Source organism: Lissotriton vulgaris, chromosome 2_1 (assembly GCF_964263255.1).
Source record: "Lissotriton vulgaris chromosome 2_1, aLisVul1.2, whole genome shotgun sequence".
Taxonomy (NCBI): Eukaryota; Metazoa; Chordata; class Amphibia; order Caudata; family Salamandridae; genus Lissotriton; species Lissotriton vulgaris.
In genome coordinates this window covers 1547318167-1547340691 of record NC_141687.1, presented here as the reverse complement: position 1 = coordinate 1547340691, position 22525 = coordinate 1547318167, and the positions used below count along the sequence as shown (strand labels likewise).

The 22525-nt window shown below is 44.5% G+C and overlaps 1 protein-coding gene across 1 annotated transcript in view; it reads right to left on the bottom strand.

Moving 5' to 3' along the window:
• The window catches only part of LOC147732881 (protein mono-ADP-ribosyltransferase PARP14-like), a 1341877-nt gene that overhangs the window by 1195812 nt on the left and 123540 nt on the right, over window positions 1-22525 (bottom strand). The window contains exons 4-5 of the mRNA XM_086957426.1: window positions 20259-20447; window positions 1522-1803 (exon numbers count right to left, since the gene is read on the bottom strand). Coding sequence (XP_086813552.1) covers window positions 1522-1803; window positions 20259-20447 — 471 coding nt within the window. The remainder of the gene's footprint in view (window positions 1-1521; window positions 1804-20258; window positions 20448-22525) is intronic.

The window sequence follows — 22525 nt, the reverse complement described above, 5'->3', positions numbered from 1 at the left end:
TGGCACACTCAGTTAGAATTTGTCTTTTGCTTGTCCAGTACTAGTAGGGTTTTTTGACGACATCGAGCATTTTATCAACTCCGCACTCAAGATAAGTTGTTTATTGACTCCAGCACTAGTGATATTCGGGGTCGACGGGGGTAATAGCTCAGCTGGTACTCACTCCTTTTATAAATCAGCTTTTCTATGTATTGCTATGTCTCAGGCACGTCTGTGTATTACATCTCAGTGGTTATCTGTGGAAGCCCCAACGTTCGCACAATGGCGAGCAAGACTGTTAGCCCTCCATAGGTTAGAATTCTCTGCCTTTTCTTGTAAAGGGGGGAGGAGCCGGCAATTAGCAATCATAATCTGGGCACCAGTGTCTGAATGGGTTGGCTAAAGATTCACTGTGCTATGGGGTACTGACTGATTTGTTTTCTTTCTCTTATGACTATTGCTTATTATTCCCTTGCCGATATTGATTTCTATTTTGTAAACCGCTACACAAGTGCCTATCATTAGATTATTTACATGGATGTGCAATGTTATTTTTTAGTAATGCTTTTTGGGTTTAAAAACCAACTCTGCAATGTGTATTGTAATGTGTTTCTCGTATAAAAAATAAAAGGAAAAAAAAACAGTTAGAAATAGTCCCAGACTCCAAAGACTTGTAAAAACAAAGTCTTACCAGGCTTAATAATAGATCTTAAGGTGGTGGCCCAGCCCAGTCTTGTCCGGCCTTGGACAGCCGTAGACGGCCCGCCCTTTTCCCGGGCTTCTCCCGGAACGCTCCCGCGCAGCGGGTACCAAATCAGACTAAATAGAGTGTGCAGTATCCTGGGGTCGGGGCTGAGCGGCGAACGCGTACCAGGTGATTCAGGTCGAGCAGGGACTCCTGGTAGATGGAGTCCCTGCAACGTTCAGCACGCTAAATGCCCTTCTCCCCCCCACACCAGGGAAGTCAGCAGCTTCCTCACAGGTAAAACCAGCACCGGGTCCGGAGTCCAAGGGGTCGAAGCCGCAGGATTCCTCCTCCAAGCAAAGAACACCGCAGCAAGGCTTCTCCCGAGCAATAGAAGTTCCCTCACTTTTACTTATTTAATTAGCATCTGGATTTCTGGAGATGGGAAGAGCAAAAAACTGCTTTGACAAACCACATCAGAATTCATTTATTCAACTGTTTGTAAACCAAAGGCACTCTGTACAAATGAGCATGTACTTTGCATTCTACCAATCTACTGAAAAATTCTGTTTGAGCCAGTCAGCCTAAATGATTTAAGAAAAAGGGAAAAAAAACAGTTTACTCACCATTCAGGAACTTGGCCACCAAAACGTATAACCTGTTTGAATCTGGGCAACTACTGATCAAATCAGATCCTTTAAGTGTTATGAGGTCTTTCCGTTTCATACAGCTAATTAGGGCTGTCCATTGTTGCCATCCGTACCTGCTCTGCTTCCCAGCATCACAACATGAAGTTACATTTTCCCCCTCTTAAGAACATGATGAACATGCAATGAAACACAGTTAGCATAACTTACTCTCACTGGTTCGAAAAGTAACGACAGCCACGTTCCGTTCAGAAATATGTTCCAATTTGAAGTCCTTTCCATCCAAGCCACTAGTGTTTTCTACCAGCATGGTCAACATTTCACGATTCATGGTTTCTGGGACGTTCTCCAGCACAACAGATGATGATGATGATGATGAAGGGGGAGCTGGAGTTGGAGGCTGCTCTTTGACAACACTTGGTCCTAAACAAGGCTGCACCTGAAGCAAGATGTTCTGTACAGAGTGACGACGACTCAAAACATTTTGGGCATCTGAATGAAGGGAATAAAAAAATATGAGAGGTCATGTACAGCACACACCCTCGATGGGAATTATTGATTTACAATCCGATATATTAATGACAGGGTCAAGAGTCTCACAGGTCCTTGAGCAGATTTATAATAATTTAATCAATTTAATGAGCTCCATCTTTTATGTTCACAGTCTTAATGGAAAAGGACCCAGTATATGCAGAACATGTTGGTTGCATATGGAAGAAATATTTTGCAATACATACACTTCCCAAGTAGATTTTACATCAGAAAGCTCACACATTTATGCCATCAACTAAAATAAGTAATGTTTGCCAAACATGGCATCAGAAACTGACCTGTCACTGGTTCCTCCACCCATAGCTTCTCAACTCATAATGTTACTAGCACATGTTATCAATAGATCTTGGCCTAAAGGTTAACATATGTGCCCTGTATATGTATTTGTATATATGTGTAGGACTAAGCAAGGATAAGCCCTGCATATGTCTGTAGTGGTTCAGACAGGCCCCCCATCTTCAATTCAAGCAAACCGTTATAAGCTCTCTAGTGCCACGTCCACACATCAAGCAAACATTTATAAGCTCTCTAGTGCCACGTCCACACATTAAGCAACGGATCACAGCTTAGTACCTCTGGGTGGGGTAGGAGGGGTCCTATCTAATTTAATGATTCGGAGGTACAATTTGTACTGTCCCACCCATTAATTTCCAAACATACCTCTAGGGCAAGATGTACAACCATTTTTAGCAGTCGAAAAAAGAAAATCAGGCAGCTTGAGAACGCTAAAAAGGATTGTAGCAATTACAACCCCTATTTTGAGAATTGATAACCTATTATAGACTCACAAAATAGGGTTTGTGTGTCGCTATTAGGAAGGTGTGCGCGAAGGGCATCCCTTCCTATAAGCAAGTCGCAGTGGGGTGTATGATTGTTTTGCAATCACATTTGCGGTCGCAAAACAATCACAGTATACCACCTACTTCAAGTAGGTGGTAAGCCAGTCACAAACGGGAAGGGGTCCCCGGGAGACCCCTTACCCTTTGTGTTTGCAGCGAAAATAATTTTTAAGAATAGGCAATGGTCCCATGGACCACTGTCTGCCCTGAAAAAATTAAAAGAAAACTTTTCATTTCTTTCTTTTAAACATATCCTGTTTTCCTTTAAAGAAAACAGACTGCATTTAAAAAACAAATGTTGCTTTATTTATAAAGCAAACACAAACATGATGGCCTGCTATACCCAGCAGGCCACCATCCCTGTAATTGTAGCCCATTCCCAATGGGTTGCAAATTGAGACCTGCCTCATGAATATCGATGAGGCAAGTCATTTTCAACCCCATTGGGATTCGCTAAATGTGTCTGACACACATTAGTACATTCGGTTTTGCGAGTTGCAAATTGCAAGTCACAAAATTTCAATTTGGGACCCACAAACCGGAATGGTGGTGCATCTGGCCCTTAGTTTCTTCAAAAGTCGCAGGAACTGTATTTCGTAAACCTTGTACCTGTTCACAATCATGCACACTGAATTCTTGGCGGTCACGTTTCCGATTGAATTTTACAACACAACACCAGTGAGTGGTTGGTCGATGTGTAGGAACCTTGTGGGCATGATCTCAACAAGCCAAGTGCACTTGGCTAACAATGGTCAGCCAAACCCAAGCACTTTGCATCTGATATAATGTGCGTACATTAAATATCAAACATCTCTACGAATCAGAGCATGTCAAATGTTGTCTTTAGGCAGACATGTTTAATATGAACGGAGCGAAAAATCTCTTCAAAGTCTTGCTCCAATTACTTCATTAGGATTTCCAATTAGATGTTATTTCAAAAGAAACTTGTAACTTGTTCACAGGGTTGGTGGCCATATTCAATTTCATGCACAAAGACTACTCCTTTATTAAGAACTGCAGACTCCCAGATTAAGGAAGCTATGACACACTTACATTTAACAACCAAACTAATTGAAAGGTAAGCAATTTTCAGGCAACTGTGAATAGATTCCCTAAAGCATGCCAACTTTTTAGAGCCCATGTATTTGAGCAGAAGCTCCCAATGGCACTTCAAAATATATACTACAACTACAATGAAAAACGCTCCAAGTACTTGATGAATGAAGATATATATATATATCTTAATTAAAAGTTTGGTAAACATCTCGAGCGGAGTCGCGTCCTTATGTTCAGAGGCATCTTTGGAAATGTTTATCACGCGGCGGCTTCAGCCGAGGAGGATGCACCACCCGGCTGTATTAACTAATATGGGATTGCTTGGCTGTCATTGTTCCAGCCTGGTAGCAGCGCTCGAGAATTGTGAGTTTGGAAGCTGTGTCTGATGCCTGGGGCCCACCGGAGAGCTGTGAAAAGAGTGTTAAGGCTGAATAATTCTGGCACATTAACGGACCCCAACAAGGGGAATAATTTGGACTTCAACACCCAGCATACCTCACTGGAGAGAGTATGCAATAAAAGGGAAAATGACTGTGGCGGTAGGATGGCCACCATATATTAGTCATGGTGATTATTAAACAAGGGGTGCCACCATTATATCAGGGATGGCTGAATGTAGGTCAATCATGCTCTTAGTAAGTCAATGATGGTTGCCTGTATGCCACAACAAGACCAAGAAAGTCAAAATAGCCAAGGATACTTATTATTATGATATTGGCACTATTGTGTCATGAACGGAAACAACTGAGCTAGAGATAAAACCTTTATGATTTAGATTTAGACTTCAAGGTCCTTGGTTGAAGGCATAGCTTCCAAGAAGTGACTGTGTATAGGGCGAGTCAAAATGTCAGACACACACAAGTGAAATTAGAAGAGGCTCTCAATTTTCAGTGCTCTGCATCCATAACCTGTGCTCCTCAGCTCTTGGGCTGGACAGGACGCCAACTAATACATTTTCACTCAGGTCCCAAACTTAAGAGAATCAGCACTGGTTACTGCTCAGGCTACTGCAGCCACTCTTCTTTTATGGTCCATTGTTCACACACAGGGGATACACAATGGCCAATCTCCATGTGCTTTAGTTAGATTGAGAATGGATACAGATGGCCATGTGCCTGACCCCGTAGACCAACAAAGTGGGTGTCTGAGTGTTATCATGAGGCCCTGCCATTGGTTTGGCTGGCTATCAGTCTAAGGGTCTTGAGCTAAGCAGTTCGTTCTTCGTAAATATAAACAGACTCTGAATAGATACTGGGCTTGGCTTCACCTTCAAAGCTACTTTGTAGGTGCTGATGAGTTACCAGCAGCTCCATGGCTACTCGTTGGAGACCCCTACCCAGGATTGTAGAGAACGATTTAAAGTAAAAACCTGGAATAACAAAGTTTTTGGAAGGACTGATTTATGAGGAGGCCAGTCATAAAAAACACAAATGAGAACTAATATTTTCAAAAATTAATTTAAGCTCAGCATGGCAACAACTGGTCAGCATTGTAGTGTGGCCTAAGGCCTGCTTTGAATGCATGTTATGTTAGCATGGCTTATTAGAAGTTTAAACGCCATTTTACCTTTTCCCGCTTTTGCACACAACCCTGCATATAGCTGTTTTGTAAGTTAGGCTTTGTGAAGGTCTACACATGAGAAAAGGTTTGTTTTCGACATCTCTAGACTTACATCGGGGCCCTAGTCTGCACAGTGAGTGCTGAAGCCGTCAAGGTTATCATAACAGGGTAGATGTTGTTCGACATGTTCGAGTAACGCTTTTAGACATAACAATTTGGCAGCTGTGAGCCAACTGAGATTCTGGCGTCTTTATTATTGCACACTTGCCACGATTTCACACACTTGGAAGATTTTCCGTTTGCAGGGATGCAGAGAGCTACTTGCTGTTCCTGATGTGATTTACTCTTACTGAGCGGAAAGGTAATGGGGTCCCCAAACAAGCCTAAGAGACCTTCTTTAGTTTTATAAACCTAGTTCCTATATAGGGAGGGTGTTAAAACTAGGCGCTATAAGGCCTGTTTTCACCATCATTGTAATATGATTTCTCCTTTTGAATTTTATGGAATTGTAACAATGCTGACCATATTATTTCTAATCATATGTCTGCTTATGTTGGCTAAGATACTGCATCCGAGATCACGTCGTTAAAATAAATGTTTTAACCTTACTGTGTCTCATATTTAGTCCTGTTGTGGACTGGTATGAGAGGTAAACAAAAGAGTGTTCACACTTCCCACCATTCCTGAGTTTGGTCCTAAGTCGCATGTTCTAGGTTGTCTAATCATTGGTTACTTTGCTACAGGACGAAGAGCTAATGTGACACTGATGCTAGCTGGTTGGGGTCTTTTCTAGGTACTGAGGTGAGTTTCTGGTACACCACAATTCACTGATGTCCTAGGTCTCTGTGCACAGTTCTGTGCATGAGCAGGATCCTTGCAATAGCATTATGTCTGCAGCTGCCACCCTGAGTAGACATGCACAAATGCTTATTGCACCCTCAAATGCCCATGCAGAGTCCAGGACTGATCAAAAGAAAACACAGAGCTAAAGTGTGAGCTGCACAAGAGTAATCAGAGCCGCCTCTTTCCAGTACTTTAATAAAGCATGTCTTTGATTCCCAGCATAACCTTGCTGGTCTTTCCTCAAGGCTATCAAGGAAAACTACTCTGCACAGACACAAGTCAAGGATATTTATTTGAGAGGGGCTCTGAACATGTTTTTATTGGCTCAAGTTGGTGGTTCATATCTTGGTACATGATAATGTGTGTATATTATGATGTAGTTAGAATCTTTCACTTTGTTACATCAACATCTTCTCTTCCGCAGAAACCTAATATGTGTTCATGCTAGGGCCTTTCTAACCATGTTCTCTGTTGTTGGTCTTGATGCTTGTTTGCAGATTAAGACATTAAACCACTCCAATGACTGAGAATATCTAGTCCATGGGGCAAAATATGATCTCTTCTAAAGTGTTCTCTTCTTTCCAGCCAAATCCCATTCAATTACTCAATTTTGTTTTGTTAAAGTATGTCATTTTGCACGTTGTGGCTTTTGATTTAAATATCAGGGATTTTATTGCCTACCCAGCCCAATGAAAAATTTAGATTTTCCACTGATAAATTAATTTTGTCAAAGTCTCTCTCTTGGCATCCAGTGGTGCATTCTATTAATGAAGTCCAGGACAGCATGTTTGATGGAGCATGGAGCAGCGAATCTTTAACCATCTCTTAAGGAGTCCCTGCTGGCATCTGCTGGCTAAAGATAGCAGCCTTTTCTTTGAATGATGCACTCTTTTCAAAACATTCTGTGAGGTTCTCTGGTGTCTAAACAAAGCTACAGTTGTTTACCTAAAAAGAAGCTTGCTATAACAGTATCAATAATTGGCACTCTGGTTTGTGCTAAGTTTCAAGTAACCCATATTCTAGTGATCATCCTAGATGACAAGTCAATATGACAGCTCATATCAACTGCTTCCACATCCTACTCATGTGGCGAAAGATCTTAAAATGGTTGCCTCAGAACACCAGATGGACCATCACATAAGCACACGTCACCAGCAGGCTGGACTACTGTAACACACTGGACGCTGGATTCTCCAAACAACTCCTACACAGACTCCAGAACGGAGCCACAAGACTCATACTTGACCTACCACATCACATTGCACCACAGAAAGCTTCACTGGCTTCTCATTCACAAGTGCGGCCAAGTCAAACTTCTCATATATACATACAAAGCCCTACACAACAAGAGATCAGAATACTTGAACAACTGCCTAAACTTTCACCAACCCGCCAGACACCTATGCTCTGCCTCACTCGTGACCCACATCCACAAAAGTGAAACTGTAACCGCTCATTCTCCTACACTGCATCCAAGAAATGGAACAACCTCCATCAACACATCAGAGCCCCCTCCACCCTTCTTGAGTTCTGCAAGAAGCTTAAGACCTGGCTCTTCGTATAAGCAGCTTGGGACCACACACCTATATACCTTGCCGAAGTGCCTGGATACCCTCTTGAGTGATAAGTGCACTATACAAATCAACATAACATATTCAGTGAGAAATGCGGACTCATTCTTTTGCAAGCTAAGGAAATTTGCTATCAAATCAATATGTTTCATGAAGTCTGATAAGGGTAAACAATTGATTTGCTTGCAATGTCATTATCTAAGATATACAGTGTTGTGATTTACAGTTCCATCAAATAAGTCCCCAGGTCCGGATGGGGTCCCTATGGACTTGTATAAATACGCCTCAGAACTGTGGGGCCATTCCTCTGTAATTATCTCAATGCCTTTACTCAATGTGGCCTTCCAGATTCATGACATACTGCCATCTCAGTCCCTATTTTAACAAAAAAAAGTGACCTGCAGTCCCCCAGCTGTTATTGCCCAATATCCTTGTTGGACTATGCTGTCAAAATTACTGATAGGATTGTATTGGACTGTTTGCTGTTTTAGGTCGCTGAGTCTAACACACTGGCAAAGGTTCAATAAGGGTTCCATGAGGGGCTGGGCATGGTGAAGCAATATCTCAATCTTCACCTGTTTATTAGCAACTCAACCATTGCTAAGCAGGGCTCCATCTGCCTGGCCTTCATGGACCTGTCTATTGCCTTCGACAGTGTGTTAGAGGTCTAAGCTGTGGGACATACTGAGTGGTCAGTTTGATTTCTGAGTCCACTACATTTCGACTTATAAGCGTCTTATGTAGGGCCCTGATGCGAGCACATCTCCAACTTTCCACTGGGGAAGGGCGTTCGCCAGGGACGTGTAATGTCCCCTATACTCTTCCTGCTGTACATCAATGGTCTTGAGAAAATTCTGTCAGCCTATGCGGCGGACGATCTAGTGGTGGGCAGGAAAAAAGTACCTGTGTTACTCTAAGCAGATGATGCTGTCCTAATGGTTGTCCAAATGAGTCTAAACCCACTCTTCCAGAAATTTGTGAGCTTTATAGGGTCTTTGGGCCTATACACCAATCGCTCCAAAACGTACATGTGAGAAAGTGCCATCTTTCTTGCCTTGGTATGCCCCCACTTTTTTCTGAACTGCTGATGTGCTTTGACTGAGTGTGCCTTGGGTTCCTGCCAACCATATACCCAGGGCCTGTGTTCCTTCCCTAAAACTGTGCAGAAACTAAAAACCCAATTGGCATCTCTGGCCACCTCTCAGCCCCTAGTAAATGGCACCCTAGGTACCCAGGGCATGGTGACCAGAGAAGACCCCTCAGGGCTGCAGCACTTATTGTGCCACCCTCAGGGGCCCTGTACCCTGGCACCCACACACTGCCTTTGCAGGCTGAGTGCCTAAGTACAGAACTAAACCAAGACTCGACATGGCACACATCCCTGTGTGAACTAGAAATGTGTGAAGAAATGAGGTGCACTCGCTTATATTCCTATATTCAGATAAGTTTTACCAATTACACAGTTTGCTCTGTGTGGGGTGCTACACTAGATGCTTGTGATGGCTAACACAGTCAAAAATCAATGAAAGAATGCAGGCACCGGCCTGCAAGCAGTGTGCACTGTACCCTGGAAAACTATATTCCACTTGGTAAATAACAAAAATTGATCAAATCTACTTTACTGTATTTGCTTTTTACTTTTGTTTCAAAAAACAATTTACGTAAGTCAAACAATTACATCATTGTTTATGCATATGTAGTACATATTAGTAAACATACATGTATTCTCACTAAATATATGTCCATATAAATTTATACATTTGTGTAGCTTGACATTATGACATAAACATGTTTCCAATAATGCCAGAAATCATATAAATACACAAGAGTAAAATAGTCATGTGATTGTTAGTTTCATAGAATCCGGAGCCCAATGCATTTCGGGAATTAAATTTCCCTTCGTCAGGGGCGGTTTCCTAAAACATAAAACGAATAGTTATGTATTTGACTATGCAATAATAATCAAAACAAGAAACTTGCGGGGGAATCTGTACATTGTAAGTGTGTATCACGAAGAACCAAGTCATACTGATTAATCAGATCAAAGATCGAAGATTGAGTGATGGAACTGTGCGGACATGTGGAAAATGGATAAGAAAACCAGGACAACTTGCCACCAGTGTAAACTGAGACGCCAATCTAGGAATGTTCATGCATGTGCGAGCGTAGTGCTAAAGACCTTTTCCCATGCACCACTGTGAATGAACTGCTTGATAAACAACTCTGAAGCTCATCTACCTGAACTCCATCTCCAGTGACAAAATCCTCAAGAGGCTGCACAATATCGGCGTTGCTGCACAAAGCGTTGAATGCCTAACGAGAAGTAAATTGCATGATGAGCTTCAGAGTTGTTTATCAAGCAGTTCATTCACAGTGGTGCATGGGAAAAGGTCTTTAGCACTACGCTTGTCTGCTTTTCTATGAAATTTCTTCTAAGTGTCTACTTTTGAAAACTTGAAATATTCTTTAAAAATCATACGAAATACTGAAACGCAATTACCTACCTGTTTTAAGTTCAGACCCCGGTGCTGGCCCTAGAAGCCCAGTACTGAATTACAAAAGTAACGCGATCATACTTTACCTACAATCTGAATTTTCTCCCATTGAATAACATTGCCAGATTGTCATTGAAAAGTTTCTAAGTGTGGACTTTTAAAACAGCTTTATATTCATGAAAATTCACCACAGCAACTAAAACGTTTTTGCTAATCTGGTTTCAGCTTAGACCCCAGGACTGAATCTAGGATCTAGTCCTGGAACTACTAAAGTAATCTGTACTGTAATCAACTGTACTTTTAAGGTAACAATCCATTAAGCTCAATACTAAAGTGCGTCTAGACTTGAGTTGCCTTCAGCAACTCCTGTACCTATTGTGTTCACCAGCGTTATTGCTTCCTTGGAAAGTAATTACATGAGAGTTCTCATATCTAGCACAAAGTAAATTTTTATGCCTGTTGGTTCTAAAAATAAAACAACCATATCTTTGGATATAAAAAGCATTGGCCTGGAGTTCAGTCTTTGAGTGTGTGAAATCCTTTGGTGAATGAGTGTGTACAACAAATGCTTTGCTTTGCACTGCCCTCTTGTACTGCCTTACTGCTCGACCTTTTGAGAGTAAGGTCAGTCCTGCCTTTAACCTCTGCTATACCTTTTGGGTCTGTGGACTCTATACACACTGTACTTCATTATTGTCCAGTATATATAGAGCCACTTTCTCACAGTACACTTACGGTTTGCAGGCCCAAATCCATAAAACAAAGAACTGTCTACCTCCAAGGTCATCAGGTTGTTTTCACCCAGGAGTTTTCATATCTGGGGTGGTTGTTGATGCCAAGGGAAACTGGGGCCCCGGTAAGAAAAGAAAAAACAGCTCAGTGGTTTTCCAGTGCTACTAGTTTTATTTATAGTTTAGCCTTGCAAATTGATAGTAAACCTATGGCTCCCTTGCTGGAAGTTTTTAGGAGCAAATGTCTCCCTATCTTCACTTACGGAGCTGGCATATGGGGCTATTCTAACATCTTTCCTTTTCAGATAGAAGAGAATAGGACCCTGCGCCACCTTCTTGGCGTACTCCATCATGAGCCTCTTGTATTGTCCATCAGGAGCTTGGCGTCAGGTTTAAGACCTTATTAAACTAGTGCCTATGGCCCTCTGGTGTGTCATCAGGAAGAACCAACAAGCAGGCTCGAAGAGGAAGGTGATCTTCGATTGTCTTGTTTGTGACGGAGGCTTAGCTATTACTTGGTAGTCATATATCAAACAGGAATGCACTGAACTGGGGAGACCCAAGCTTTTTTCCGTCCCTACATATCCAAGCCTTATATATCTTGAGTTAAGAATGCGTTCACAACCAGGAATAGATTGCTAGAGAGGTACTTGAAGCAGTCAAAATTTCCATTAGGGAATATGACAATTTGCAATCTACCCCCATTGTGGCATAATCCTATTAAGTTTCTCACTGGGCCAATTTAATTAAGCTAATGTGTTAATTTGTCGCTGTGAGGAGTCTTCCCCCCAGAGTTTGCTCCACTTTACTTTCTTTGCACATATTACAGAGCCCTTTCCAAAACATTTCTAGTTCCATTTATCAGAGCCTGAAGCGTTTGAAAATTAGCGGAGGCCTTGTTGTACCTGCAGTCTTTTAATTCCCTTCCCTTTGCTCTTCAGTTTGTTCCTTTTCAAATTGTGCGCTGATTAGGAGAAAACAAATCTTTCCAACTACAGGCGAACACTAAAATGGCAGAAGATGGTTTTGCATGAAAACAAGATTAAGGGCATGCAGCATGATCTGGCAGCGGGCACCCTCAAGCTCCAGTCCCTGGCTGTAAGTACTGGTGGAGTGGTTGAAGTAGTCACCGCCCACTCACGTATCTTTGATCGACTCAGTTCTTACTTCATATTCGCGAGAACAGACCGAAGACCCAACACTCTATCAGGGGGAACTTCGTGGTACACAAGGGACTGTAGAAGGGAGAGCTAAAATCTAGCCTTAACAATTAAAGCCAAAGAGTGCCCTAATCAAAGCCTCTAGGAAGCGCTGCAAGTTAGCTCTGTACCAGGCGAGAAGGGCGTGGGATGAATCCCGATGGCAGCAACTGAAGGAAACATGCGCTGAGAAAGATTCCAAATCTTTTTGGTCTTTTGTCACTTGGGGCAAAAAAATCAGGGGCCCAAATCTCCCCCCAACCACATCACAGGCCAGGCTTGGTTTGATCACTTTTAAAAGCTTTATACAGACTGTGGGGACACGCCTCCAACGGAGGTGGTTGCCTCCTTTAGCCTACCCTCGAATTATGAATTTTTCACTTTGGGAGAGATCAAGGCCCCTATAGGCCGAATAATACAATCAAAAGCAGCAGGGCCCAATGGTATCCCGGGGATCTATTTTTATTAGACATCAAAAGTTGGGCCCGCTATATTTTACTTCTGTCAAGCGCTGTAGCCAGAGGAGCCCCACTCCCAGAGTCAAGGAAGGGGGCAGAGGTGGTTCCAATATATGAAAAAGGAGACAGAGAGGAGCTCTCCAATTATAGGCCCATTAGCCTGATAGATGCCCTCCAAAAGGTTTTTTGTAGAGCTCTCTGGCAGAAGATTCAGTCATGGGCAGATGACAATGCAATTTTATCCCAATATCAAGCTGGCTTTAGAGAAAAGACGGGGACAATCAACCAGGTATTCTGCCTCCTGCTTCTTTATTGGAAGTTGTAGTGATTGGCAAGGGCAGCCTTTACTTAGCTTTTATTGTTTTGAAGACTGCCTTCGATTTAGTCCCCAGGTTAAACTTTGGCAAATACTCAAAGGTATGGGCATTCTGCATCTATCCTCAGCTTGGTAGCCCGATTGTACGAAGGTAACTACGCCCACATCACCAAGAGCATTCCAGTTATCAGGGGAGTCCCCCAAAGTTGTATTTTGGCACCCACCTTGTTCTCTTTGTATATGAACGGAGTGGTTAGCTTTTTGCAACAAGAACCTGCCGACGCACCAACCTTGTGGGGGTCCAAGGTACCAACCCTTGTGTTCGCAGACAATACCCTGTTGGTGTCAAAGACACAGGCAGGGCTTCCGCTTTTATGTCACAGATTCCATCTTTTCTGTGACACTAGAGATTTGGTAATTAACACCACAAAAAACAAATTCATGGCCTTTAACCCCCATAGGTTGTATTAAGGCAACCCAAGGCTAGGTGGGACACCTCTGGAAAGAGTCAGTACCTTCGATTATTTAGGTATTCCTTTCTCGGATAAAATGACATTCAAGCCCCACCTAACCATGCTGCTATTGGGCAACAAGCAGGTCACGGGGGCTTTGAGAAAGGAACAGAAAACGTTGCTCCTCACGCAGCAGACCTATAGCTTCTGCTCTGCATATCAGAGCATAAATTCCTCAGTATCCTTGTGATGTTTCCCGAGAGTACCCCGCTCACTCCTTTAATGCTCGATATGAGCTGGCACCTTATTGGCGATATAGCGAGGCTCCGCCTGCTGCTTTTCTGGGCTCGCATTAGGAGGACCCTGGAGCTTCTGCCCTATGCAGAAGCCCTATCAGAGGTCATCCAGCTGGATACATGCAAAAAGGTAGGGTGGATCCGAAATGTTAGGAAACTCGTGTCAGATGTAGAGCTTTAGGCCTATGGGAAAACCAAGATCTACCCTTGTACTGAAAAGATGTAGTGAAGCAACTTTATTGGGAATGGGTTGAGCAACAAGACCTTTCCAAGCTCAACCAGGGGAAACACCACAGAATTCCATGTCCACAAACAGGCCAGACTACTGGAACCATATCTAGACCAAATTCAGGCCCCTCAGGACAGGATGCTATATGACCAATTTAGGTTTGGCACTCTGCCCGTGGGAGAGGTAACAGCTAAGTGGCACTTAAATGACTCAAGCCAGAGCCCTTGTCCAGGATGGAAGCCACCAGTGGAGTCTGTTGATCACGCGCTTTTCACATGTCCAGCATATGTGCAACCTAGGTCCAAACGGCTAAAACCGATCTGTAGGCAACTCGGAACACGGAACCATTGGGAAGACTTGCACATCTTAAAATCGGATCCCAGACCACTTTTTATCTGTAGAGTAGGTAAGTTCCTAAGCACATGTGGGGTATCTCCGGCTCCAAAATGGAAGCAGGGCAGCGAAACACAGTTTTTGAAGTGAGAGGGAGGGGCGGCGGAACGTAAATGGGTGCAGCCGCGGGGGTGCAAATACTGGAGGCAGAGAGGGCAGCGGCATGACCAAGCTGCCACCCAACTTGGTAAAGGACCCTCTGGGTGAATCAATGGTGGATTACGAGGAGGACAGCCTGGAGAAAGGCAAAGTGCAGGACAATGAAGCGCCCATATAGGGGCTCAGGAAAGTTGAGGGATGGGGGTTATGCTGACGAGTTAGTGTCTAGTGTGTTAACGATAAATGGCGAGGCACAACAGAGTACGGAGTAGAAGACACAGAGCCCACTGGTGAGGACGTAAGCATTTGTACAGGCACTAGGCTTGGAGCCAGGTAAGGACCAGGTATCCACATGGGTCCGGTGATGGTTTCCACAGGTGTGGACGCGAGGGTAAAAAGGGGGGGTGGCGAGCGACTGCGTAAGGGTGGGTATGTAGCAGATGTAGGGGTAGGTACTCAAGAGGTAAAAGGAGCGCAAAAGGGGAGCCAGCAAAACAGACGGAGAGTTTTGGTGGTACCAGTATAGGATGCCAGAGAAAGTAAAGATGAAAAAAGTTGACAAAAAGGAGGGACTGGAAAGCCTGAAGAATGACGAAGGCCTTTGGGGCACATTTGATGTTAGCTACTACAGAAAGAATATGTAAAGGGGAATATGTGGAAATGTTCAAGCTCCTCCACAGGGAGCTGTGCTCCAAACAAGGGTCCAAGAAGGACCCCTCTTTAAGCTAGCCAAGCTGCTGAGGGTGCCTCTGACATTTGAGAACTGGACCGTGGTGTTCTTGATATACACCAGTGTCTACTGCAAGAAGGTGCTGGAGTAATGCGTGGTGATGAATGTTATAAGCAAAGCTAAAATTATTTTTAGGGGGCGTGCTTGGGTTCAGTATGTTGAGAAGTTCTGGGCATGTTTATTGTGGGATCCCAAGCCAAAGTGGTGGGAGCTTGACACAGACCTTTGGCAGCACACTATGGGCCCAGCAAAGTTTGAGAAGACTATCTTTATGGCCAGTGGCTTAACGATAGTTTATCAGCCCTTTCAGGGATGTCCCTACCGGGGAGGGTGGGTAATGCAGCAAAGGGGCAGAGCGGGACATGTGGAGCCTGTTGGGACTACAACACAGGCTTACGTATAAGGGAGTAATGCAACTTCCGGCAAAAGTGGTCCACGTGCGTGGGAAAGCACACCCTCATATTGCTGCAGGGCTGTGAGTGGGCACCTAGGACAGAACGCAGGGTAGTGGCAGCCATATGCTGGTGGCCATGGGGGCACAGCAGCAGCTGCAGTCATTTGGAAACAGAGGGAGAAAGAGGGCATAGGGATCTGGAACAAAAGGCTCATACACCGGTTAAGATGAACAAGTTGTGGATTACTGACTGGGCTTTTATGATCAGCCGGACGAGGCATGTGTTTTGCAGGATGGGTTCTGGTGGGGTTTTTATTTAGAGTACAAGTGCTGAGGGTAGGAGATGGGTAGACAATTTGCGGTCTGCAAAGAAACACAAGCAGGAAGTGCAGGATAAGCTAGACAAGGAGGTACTGTTGAGCCGGCTGGTAGACCCCTTGGATGACTGGTCAATGAATGTTTTGATTGTGTCACCAATTGGTGTGGTGTCCAAGAAGGAAAAAGTGCAGTTTCAGTTGATACAGCATTTCACTTGCTCAGAAGGTGGATAGGTCAATGATTCACTTCAGAAGACATGGCCTCAGTGTCATCCTGAGTGGTAGAAATGGCCATGGTATTGGTGGTGACGGCCAACAAAAGGGCACAAACGGCAATGTGTGATGTGAAGTCAGCTTTCTGGCTGCTTTCAGTGCACCCGGAGGATTCTGAGCTATTCAGCATCCATTTTCTGGGTCAGCGGTAAGTGGACAAGGCCCTGCCAATGGGATTCTCAGTATCATGTGCACTGTTTGAGTGTTTCTGTTAATTTCTGCAGTGGCTATTCGCGTGGCACACCGGCCATGAGCTGGTGACACTTACTTGGATATTTTTTTTTCTTTGAGGGGGCGCCGTCTTGGCAGGCTGCCACCAGATGCTAGCAAGTTTCCAAGAGCTCATGAATGACTTGGGTGTTCCTCTAGCACCAGAGAAGACAGTGAGGCCAGATATGGTGTTGTCCTTCTTGGGGATTGAGATTGATTCTCAAACAAAGGAGGCAAGATTGCCGACTGGTCCAAAAAGAAGATGATGCAGAGGTTAGTGGGAGGCATGCTGGCAAAAGAAAAGGTGACAATCAGGGAGATACAGGTGTTGCTACAGTACCTAAACTTTGCATGCAGAGTGGTCAGAGCAGGGAGAACTTTTTGTAGAAGGTAGGGTTTGGCCTTGTCAGGATTCATGTTGCTGCATCAACACGTGTGCCCATCAGCAAGGGTCAAAGAAGATCTCAGGATGTGGAGTTTTTCCTTAAATGCCATCAATAAAAATTCATTAGACATGAGGGAGGAAATGGATTGGGATGTGCAGTTTTTCTTAGATGCAGCGGGAGGTTTGGGTTTTGGCTTTTATCGGTATGGGTGTTGGTGCACAGAAGAATGGCTGCACAGTTAAAGGCAGGGGGCAGGAGCATTGCGTTCTTGTAGTTTTTTCATCTGGTTGTGGTGGTCACCCAGTGGGTAGCATAGCAGATTTGGCATACCCGAGTGTGCTGTTCAGTGTGGACAACAAGTCTGTGGTCCAAATTATGAATAGACAGTCTGCTAGGTACGCACAGGTGTTGAAACTGCTGCAAGTTTTTGTGCTGTGCTACCTGTAAAATGATTATCTTATTCAAGGCACAGCACGTTCCGGGGATGGACGAGATATTGTTGTTGCTTTGTCTCGTTCACAGTGGGAAAGACTCTGTGGTTTGGCCGAGGTGCAAGACACCCATGCCGGAGCAGTTGTGGACAGCAGGAAACACAGAATGGTGTAACTGGTGGTAGGGTCTTTAGCTGAGTCGACATGGTGAGCATACAGTCAGGCCTTAGCAGAAATGTTGGCGTCGGAGGTGCAGTGCAGGCCTGAGGGGTTGCACAGGACGGAGGACATGGGACAGGTTATATTGGACTTGACAGAGAGGAGTCTGTCACAGGTGACTATTACTGGAAAACTAGTGGGCATCGCCTGTAGGGGTAAATTGATGTGGGGATATGCCCCGTCCAAGAGGGAATTAGGACAGAGGATGCTTGAGGTTTGGACAAGACAACGGGGGCACTTGGTGAGGTTGAGGAGGCCCTTAACATGGCAGGTATTTTGCAATGTGTTTCAGTAAGTGCCTGTGGTGCGCCAGGGGGTGGAGAAGCCCATTTTTTCTCCTCCTTAATATCAAGGATGTTCTTTTGCGCGGTCTGGGTGTTGGAACTGCTGGGATGCAGGGGCCAAAGGGGCGTGCTGTGGGAGGATGTCATAAGAAGGGAGGGCAGGATGGGGATATGGCTGCGTAGTTCTAAGTCTGATCAGAGAACAAAGAGTAGGTGCATGGTGCAGCAGATTTTACTGGTGCCCGAAAACTGCCCGGTGGCTTGGGGAGAAAGGTGGGTATCGCGCTATGGGGTGCCTAGTGGCGATGGATTGAGACACAGGATAGGGGTACTTGTAACAGCTTTTGTGCAAAGCGCTTAAGGCCTTAGGAGATCCCCCTCGGAGCTTGGCACACATTCTTTCAGTATCAGCCCTGCGACCGAAGCTGGCAATAGTGGATGGAAGCCTGATGACATCATGTGATTGGGGTGCTGGTCATCTGACTGCTTTCAGAGATATGTGCATGTTTCTGGGAAGGATGAAAGCGAGGTAGGGCATGCTGTGTGAATATTTACTGCTGTTTCAGATTCTGTTGCTGGCCCAGCGGCGGAGGATGTGGCCATTTGGGTGGGGCACTTATTCATCAAGTGGGAGGCGCGGCAAGAAGCGCAAAGGGGTGTGGGGCAAATTTGGGTTTTGATTGGCGGTTGTTTCCTGCTCTGCTGCTGGCAGCTGCCCTCGCTCTTTCTTACTCTTATTCCCTCTCTTTCCGTCTCCTCACTTGCTGAAAACCGTGACTTCCAGAAACTCTTCTTTCCCTCTTTTGCCTCTCCTTTCGTTTATTTTTCCCCCTGTGAAATGGATCCCAAAACAGAAAAACACTTTTTACTTGAAATGTCGTATTATAAAGTGCAGCCTCGGGACAAAGCGAAATAAAAGATTTAATATATGATAAATAACTAAATACAGAAAGACAGAGTGGTCGCAAAGTGGCCAGAACAACATTGCTTTCCCGGGGTGGGGAAGTGCACCATTATTGGAGGTACTTCAATACCTGGCTGATGGGTGGATTGGAAAACATAATTTGAATTGAGTCGCATCCAAGTTTTTATAGTGGGCACAATTGGGTTGTAGCTAAGCTGAAGGCAGGGCGAGTTTCTCTCAGTGGGGCAGTAACGTTCAGTGTGGGAGAGGATGTTGCACTATGAGAGAGCTGCCAAATTTGGTACTGGGGAACCAGGTTTAGCCTTCATGATCAGTCCATCAGACAGCACATTCCCATGCTAGACCTTAAAAGGCCTTGCTAGGCCTTAGAAGCCCTGAAGTCTTAGCACCAGCAGGTAGATCCTAGCCCCTAGTGGTGGCAAGTGTGGGTTAACCTTGAAGGCCTGTCTACCACAATCCATACTGAAGTTCACCTCCAGTCTTGGGGGCAGGCCTCCAAAGCTGCACACCCTGACTCGGTCACTGAGGTCACAGGACCAGTGAGGTCAGTCCACCACACCCTTTGGTACCTCCATTGGACTTGGTTCAGCAGTAGTAGTGTAAACTCACCAGGGATCGGCAATGCAGGATTTGCACACACCAAACTAAGTTTGCAAAGCTCAAGGTCTCTCTGCTTCATGCACAAGCTCTTTTACATGTTCTACCTGCTTTGGGGGCATCGGAATGATGCAGCAATGGAGGACAAAATTATGCTGCAGTGTTGACTAAATTATGCAGCATAAAAAAGGCTGCAGTGTAATGCAGTATATTTTCTGCTACTTTATTATTTTGACATTTTTACACATACTAACATTCTATACAAAGCTTTTGCCTTATTAGTACCAGTTTAACATAGAAATGCAGCAGTGAGAAAGGTGTCCCGTCAACCTTTGCAAAGGGCCGTCCACTTTGCAGCACTAGTAACTTTTGATCAATTTGAGCTGCAAACAATTTATTAGTTAAAATCGTCAGATTATGCAGCAGATGATGTATTACGTGGCAATTATGGCAAAGCCATAATTATGTGGAAAAATTAGCAAATTTGGATATTTTGCCATTCATGTTTGAACTGCTCTTGGGGAAAAAGGGAGAAGTGCCGATGACAGAAACGCCATGGCTCAGAGACAAATGGCTTGTGATTCAACTTTTAAGCGTATTTGGGACATTCTGTGATTGGGAACGTATCCCACTTTGTGAATGTATTTTAATGTCAATAACTCTTATTAAACCTTAAATAAACATGTTTATCCATTGGTTGAATTAAATGACGCAGTAAGCTGTAACTGGTCAGTGAAATGCCAAGCATATATTAAAAATTTGGATGCTTTGCTCTTTCTGGCCACACCTCTGACTCCGCCCACTGACCCAATCCTCTGGTTATTCCTGCCCTCTGATTCTTCGCCCACAGTTCTCTTACTTTTTTTCCCCCACTTCGACCACTGGCTGAAATGCAGTACAATAGGAAGGAGATAGTTACGGTGTGGGGGCAGGATATTAGATAGTTCATTTGATGTGATGCAAGACTTTAGTTTCATAAGGCGGATGGATTACCTAGGAATTTATTTGTGATCTACATATGTTCAAGAAAGTAGCCTTTTCCACACAATTCAAGTGGTCTGTGCTGTACCCCTCTATCCCAAGATACAATACCTTCAATGTTTTCAAAGGTGATCTGTACGCCTTTTCGATCACAGCACATTTGCTTGATAGGTCCGCCACCTGATCGCTTTGTGTTTTCGAAGTACATTTCCAAAACGTCCTCATCAATCTGCGCTCCCGAAACGATGACAAGTATGGAGTCAGACTCCTCTGTGATGTGCTCTCCTGACGTTGCACTGTCTGAATAAAAACAGAAAAAGGCAAAAGTTGAAAAATGCAGAGCCACGTGCGGGATCGGCAAACCCTGATAACTTTTCAAGCAAATGTTCGGTTTTATATAACCTGTATTTTAAGTATATATATATATATAAACACATTTATTTGAAAAACAGATTAGAACCGGTCACAGGCAATACGCCATAGGAACTTCCTACAAACCTTACTGGAATTCATATATTCACAGAGCTCTCATGATACAGTTTAATGAATGAGAATCCTGTCGTTTCTTGTTTTGTTCTTTGCAATCTAGGATTTGTAGTCCTATTAATACAGTAAGCAAAAGCAAAATCCTTGCAGGATAGCTACTCACACTTGGACAAGGGAATCCTGAAAGCTCTGTATTCACAGCCACAATTTGCACAAAAACATTACAAATACAGAGCTCTCAAGTTTCCTGGGCTATGACATGGCAGTTAGACTAGAACAGGATGTGTCTTGTTTTAACATTCTCGGACTTGTAGTTCTAGGTTTCTTTTATTTTATTACAGTTTTAAATAGCGCAAACTTGACCTGAAGGTATTGGAGCACTTTCCAAGAACACTAGTTACATTACCCAAAGACACGTTCATTTTATTTAGGCGTGGGGAGATTAAGTGACCGCTCAGAATAACAGGATGTTGAGTCGACGCAGACTCGAACCTGGCTCCCCAGCTCCAAATTTAGCAATTCTGCCGTTACGCCACATCCTCCAATGGCTTCACATGGCTATAAATCCCAGAATGGAAAGGACAAAACCAAAATGAATGAGCTGCTCGCACGGGCACAGGGAATCCTTATGGAGCAGGCACCAGAGTGATTCCCTTTAACCCCCAACATCCTCAGGAGCTGAGGAAGAGCTTCCTGAGGTTGCCTTCATGGTTTCCCTGAAATGACGATCAGCACATACGTCGCATAGACGTCATTTCAGTGAAACCGAAACTGAAATGAGCCAAGAGGCTTATTTCAGTGTTGCTTTCTACGTGCTCAGGGGGCTATCTCAGCCCACTGAACAGGTATCATTGGAAAGGGGAGAATCTCCCCTCTCCAATGGTACCCCTCCCTAGTCCCTGCTGGGGATCACCCCAGGAGGGCGAACCACAAGCAGAGACCCACCCACTAGGCACCAGGGAGGGGGGAGCAGCCCCTTGGGCAAAGGCCTTTGCTCATCCCCATTTTATTTTGGCCAAATTCAGATGGGGGCAGTAGCCCCCAATCCGCCCACTAGATACCAGCTATTTTTTTTAACTGTGAAATAGGGGTGGGGTATGCTCAATATGGGCATGTCAATGTTCCCACCCCCTGCAGCAAAATTACCCTTTTTCTGGGGTAATAGCACCTTATCTGCCCCCCCCCCGGTGGGGCAGACAGCCTTCTAGCCACCAGGGATTTTTTTTTCCAAAGTTCAAGTTCAATTTAGCTGGAAAAAAACACTTTTTCCTTACATTTGTGCTTGGGATCACCGTGCCGGCACAAATGTCCTACCCCACAGTGTTGCCCTCAGTCTCCCGAATAAAATGATACCTCACTTGTGTGGGTGTCCAATGCAGAATTGGCTAAAAACTTCTTTTTTATAAAATGTAGCGCTTAGAATTATCAGTGCGATATCCTTAACCCCTATGTTTTGGGCTCTTCCCCAGTCAGAGGCCTTTGGTCCACCATCACAAGTGAGGTATCATTTTAACAGGGGGAACAAGAGGAGCGCTGGGTGGCAGGACATGTGTGCCAGCATGGTAATCCTATGCATAAATGTAAGGGAAAAGTTCTTTTTTCAACGAGGTTTGCAGGGGATTCTGGGTAGGGAAAAGTTGGGGATCAACGCAAGCCATACCTCATTGTACTCCCCAGGGTGTCTAGTTTTCAGAAACGTGTGGGTTGGGTAGGTTTCCCTAGATGGCGGTGAGCCCGGTGCCAAAAAACCAGGTGCCCCCTCCCCCAAACCAGGTAGTTTTGTTATAGGTAATTTTGAAGTCTCCACAGTACGATTTGGGCCACTTCCTGTTGCAGTCACTATGCCTACCCCACACAAGTGACGTACCCATTTTTATCGGGAGACCTGAGGG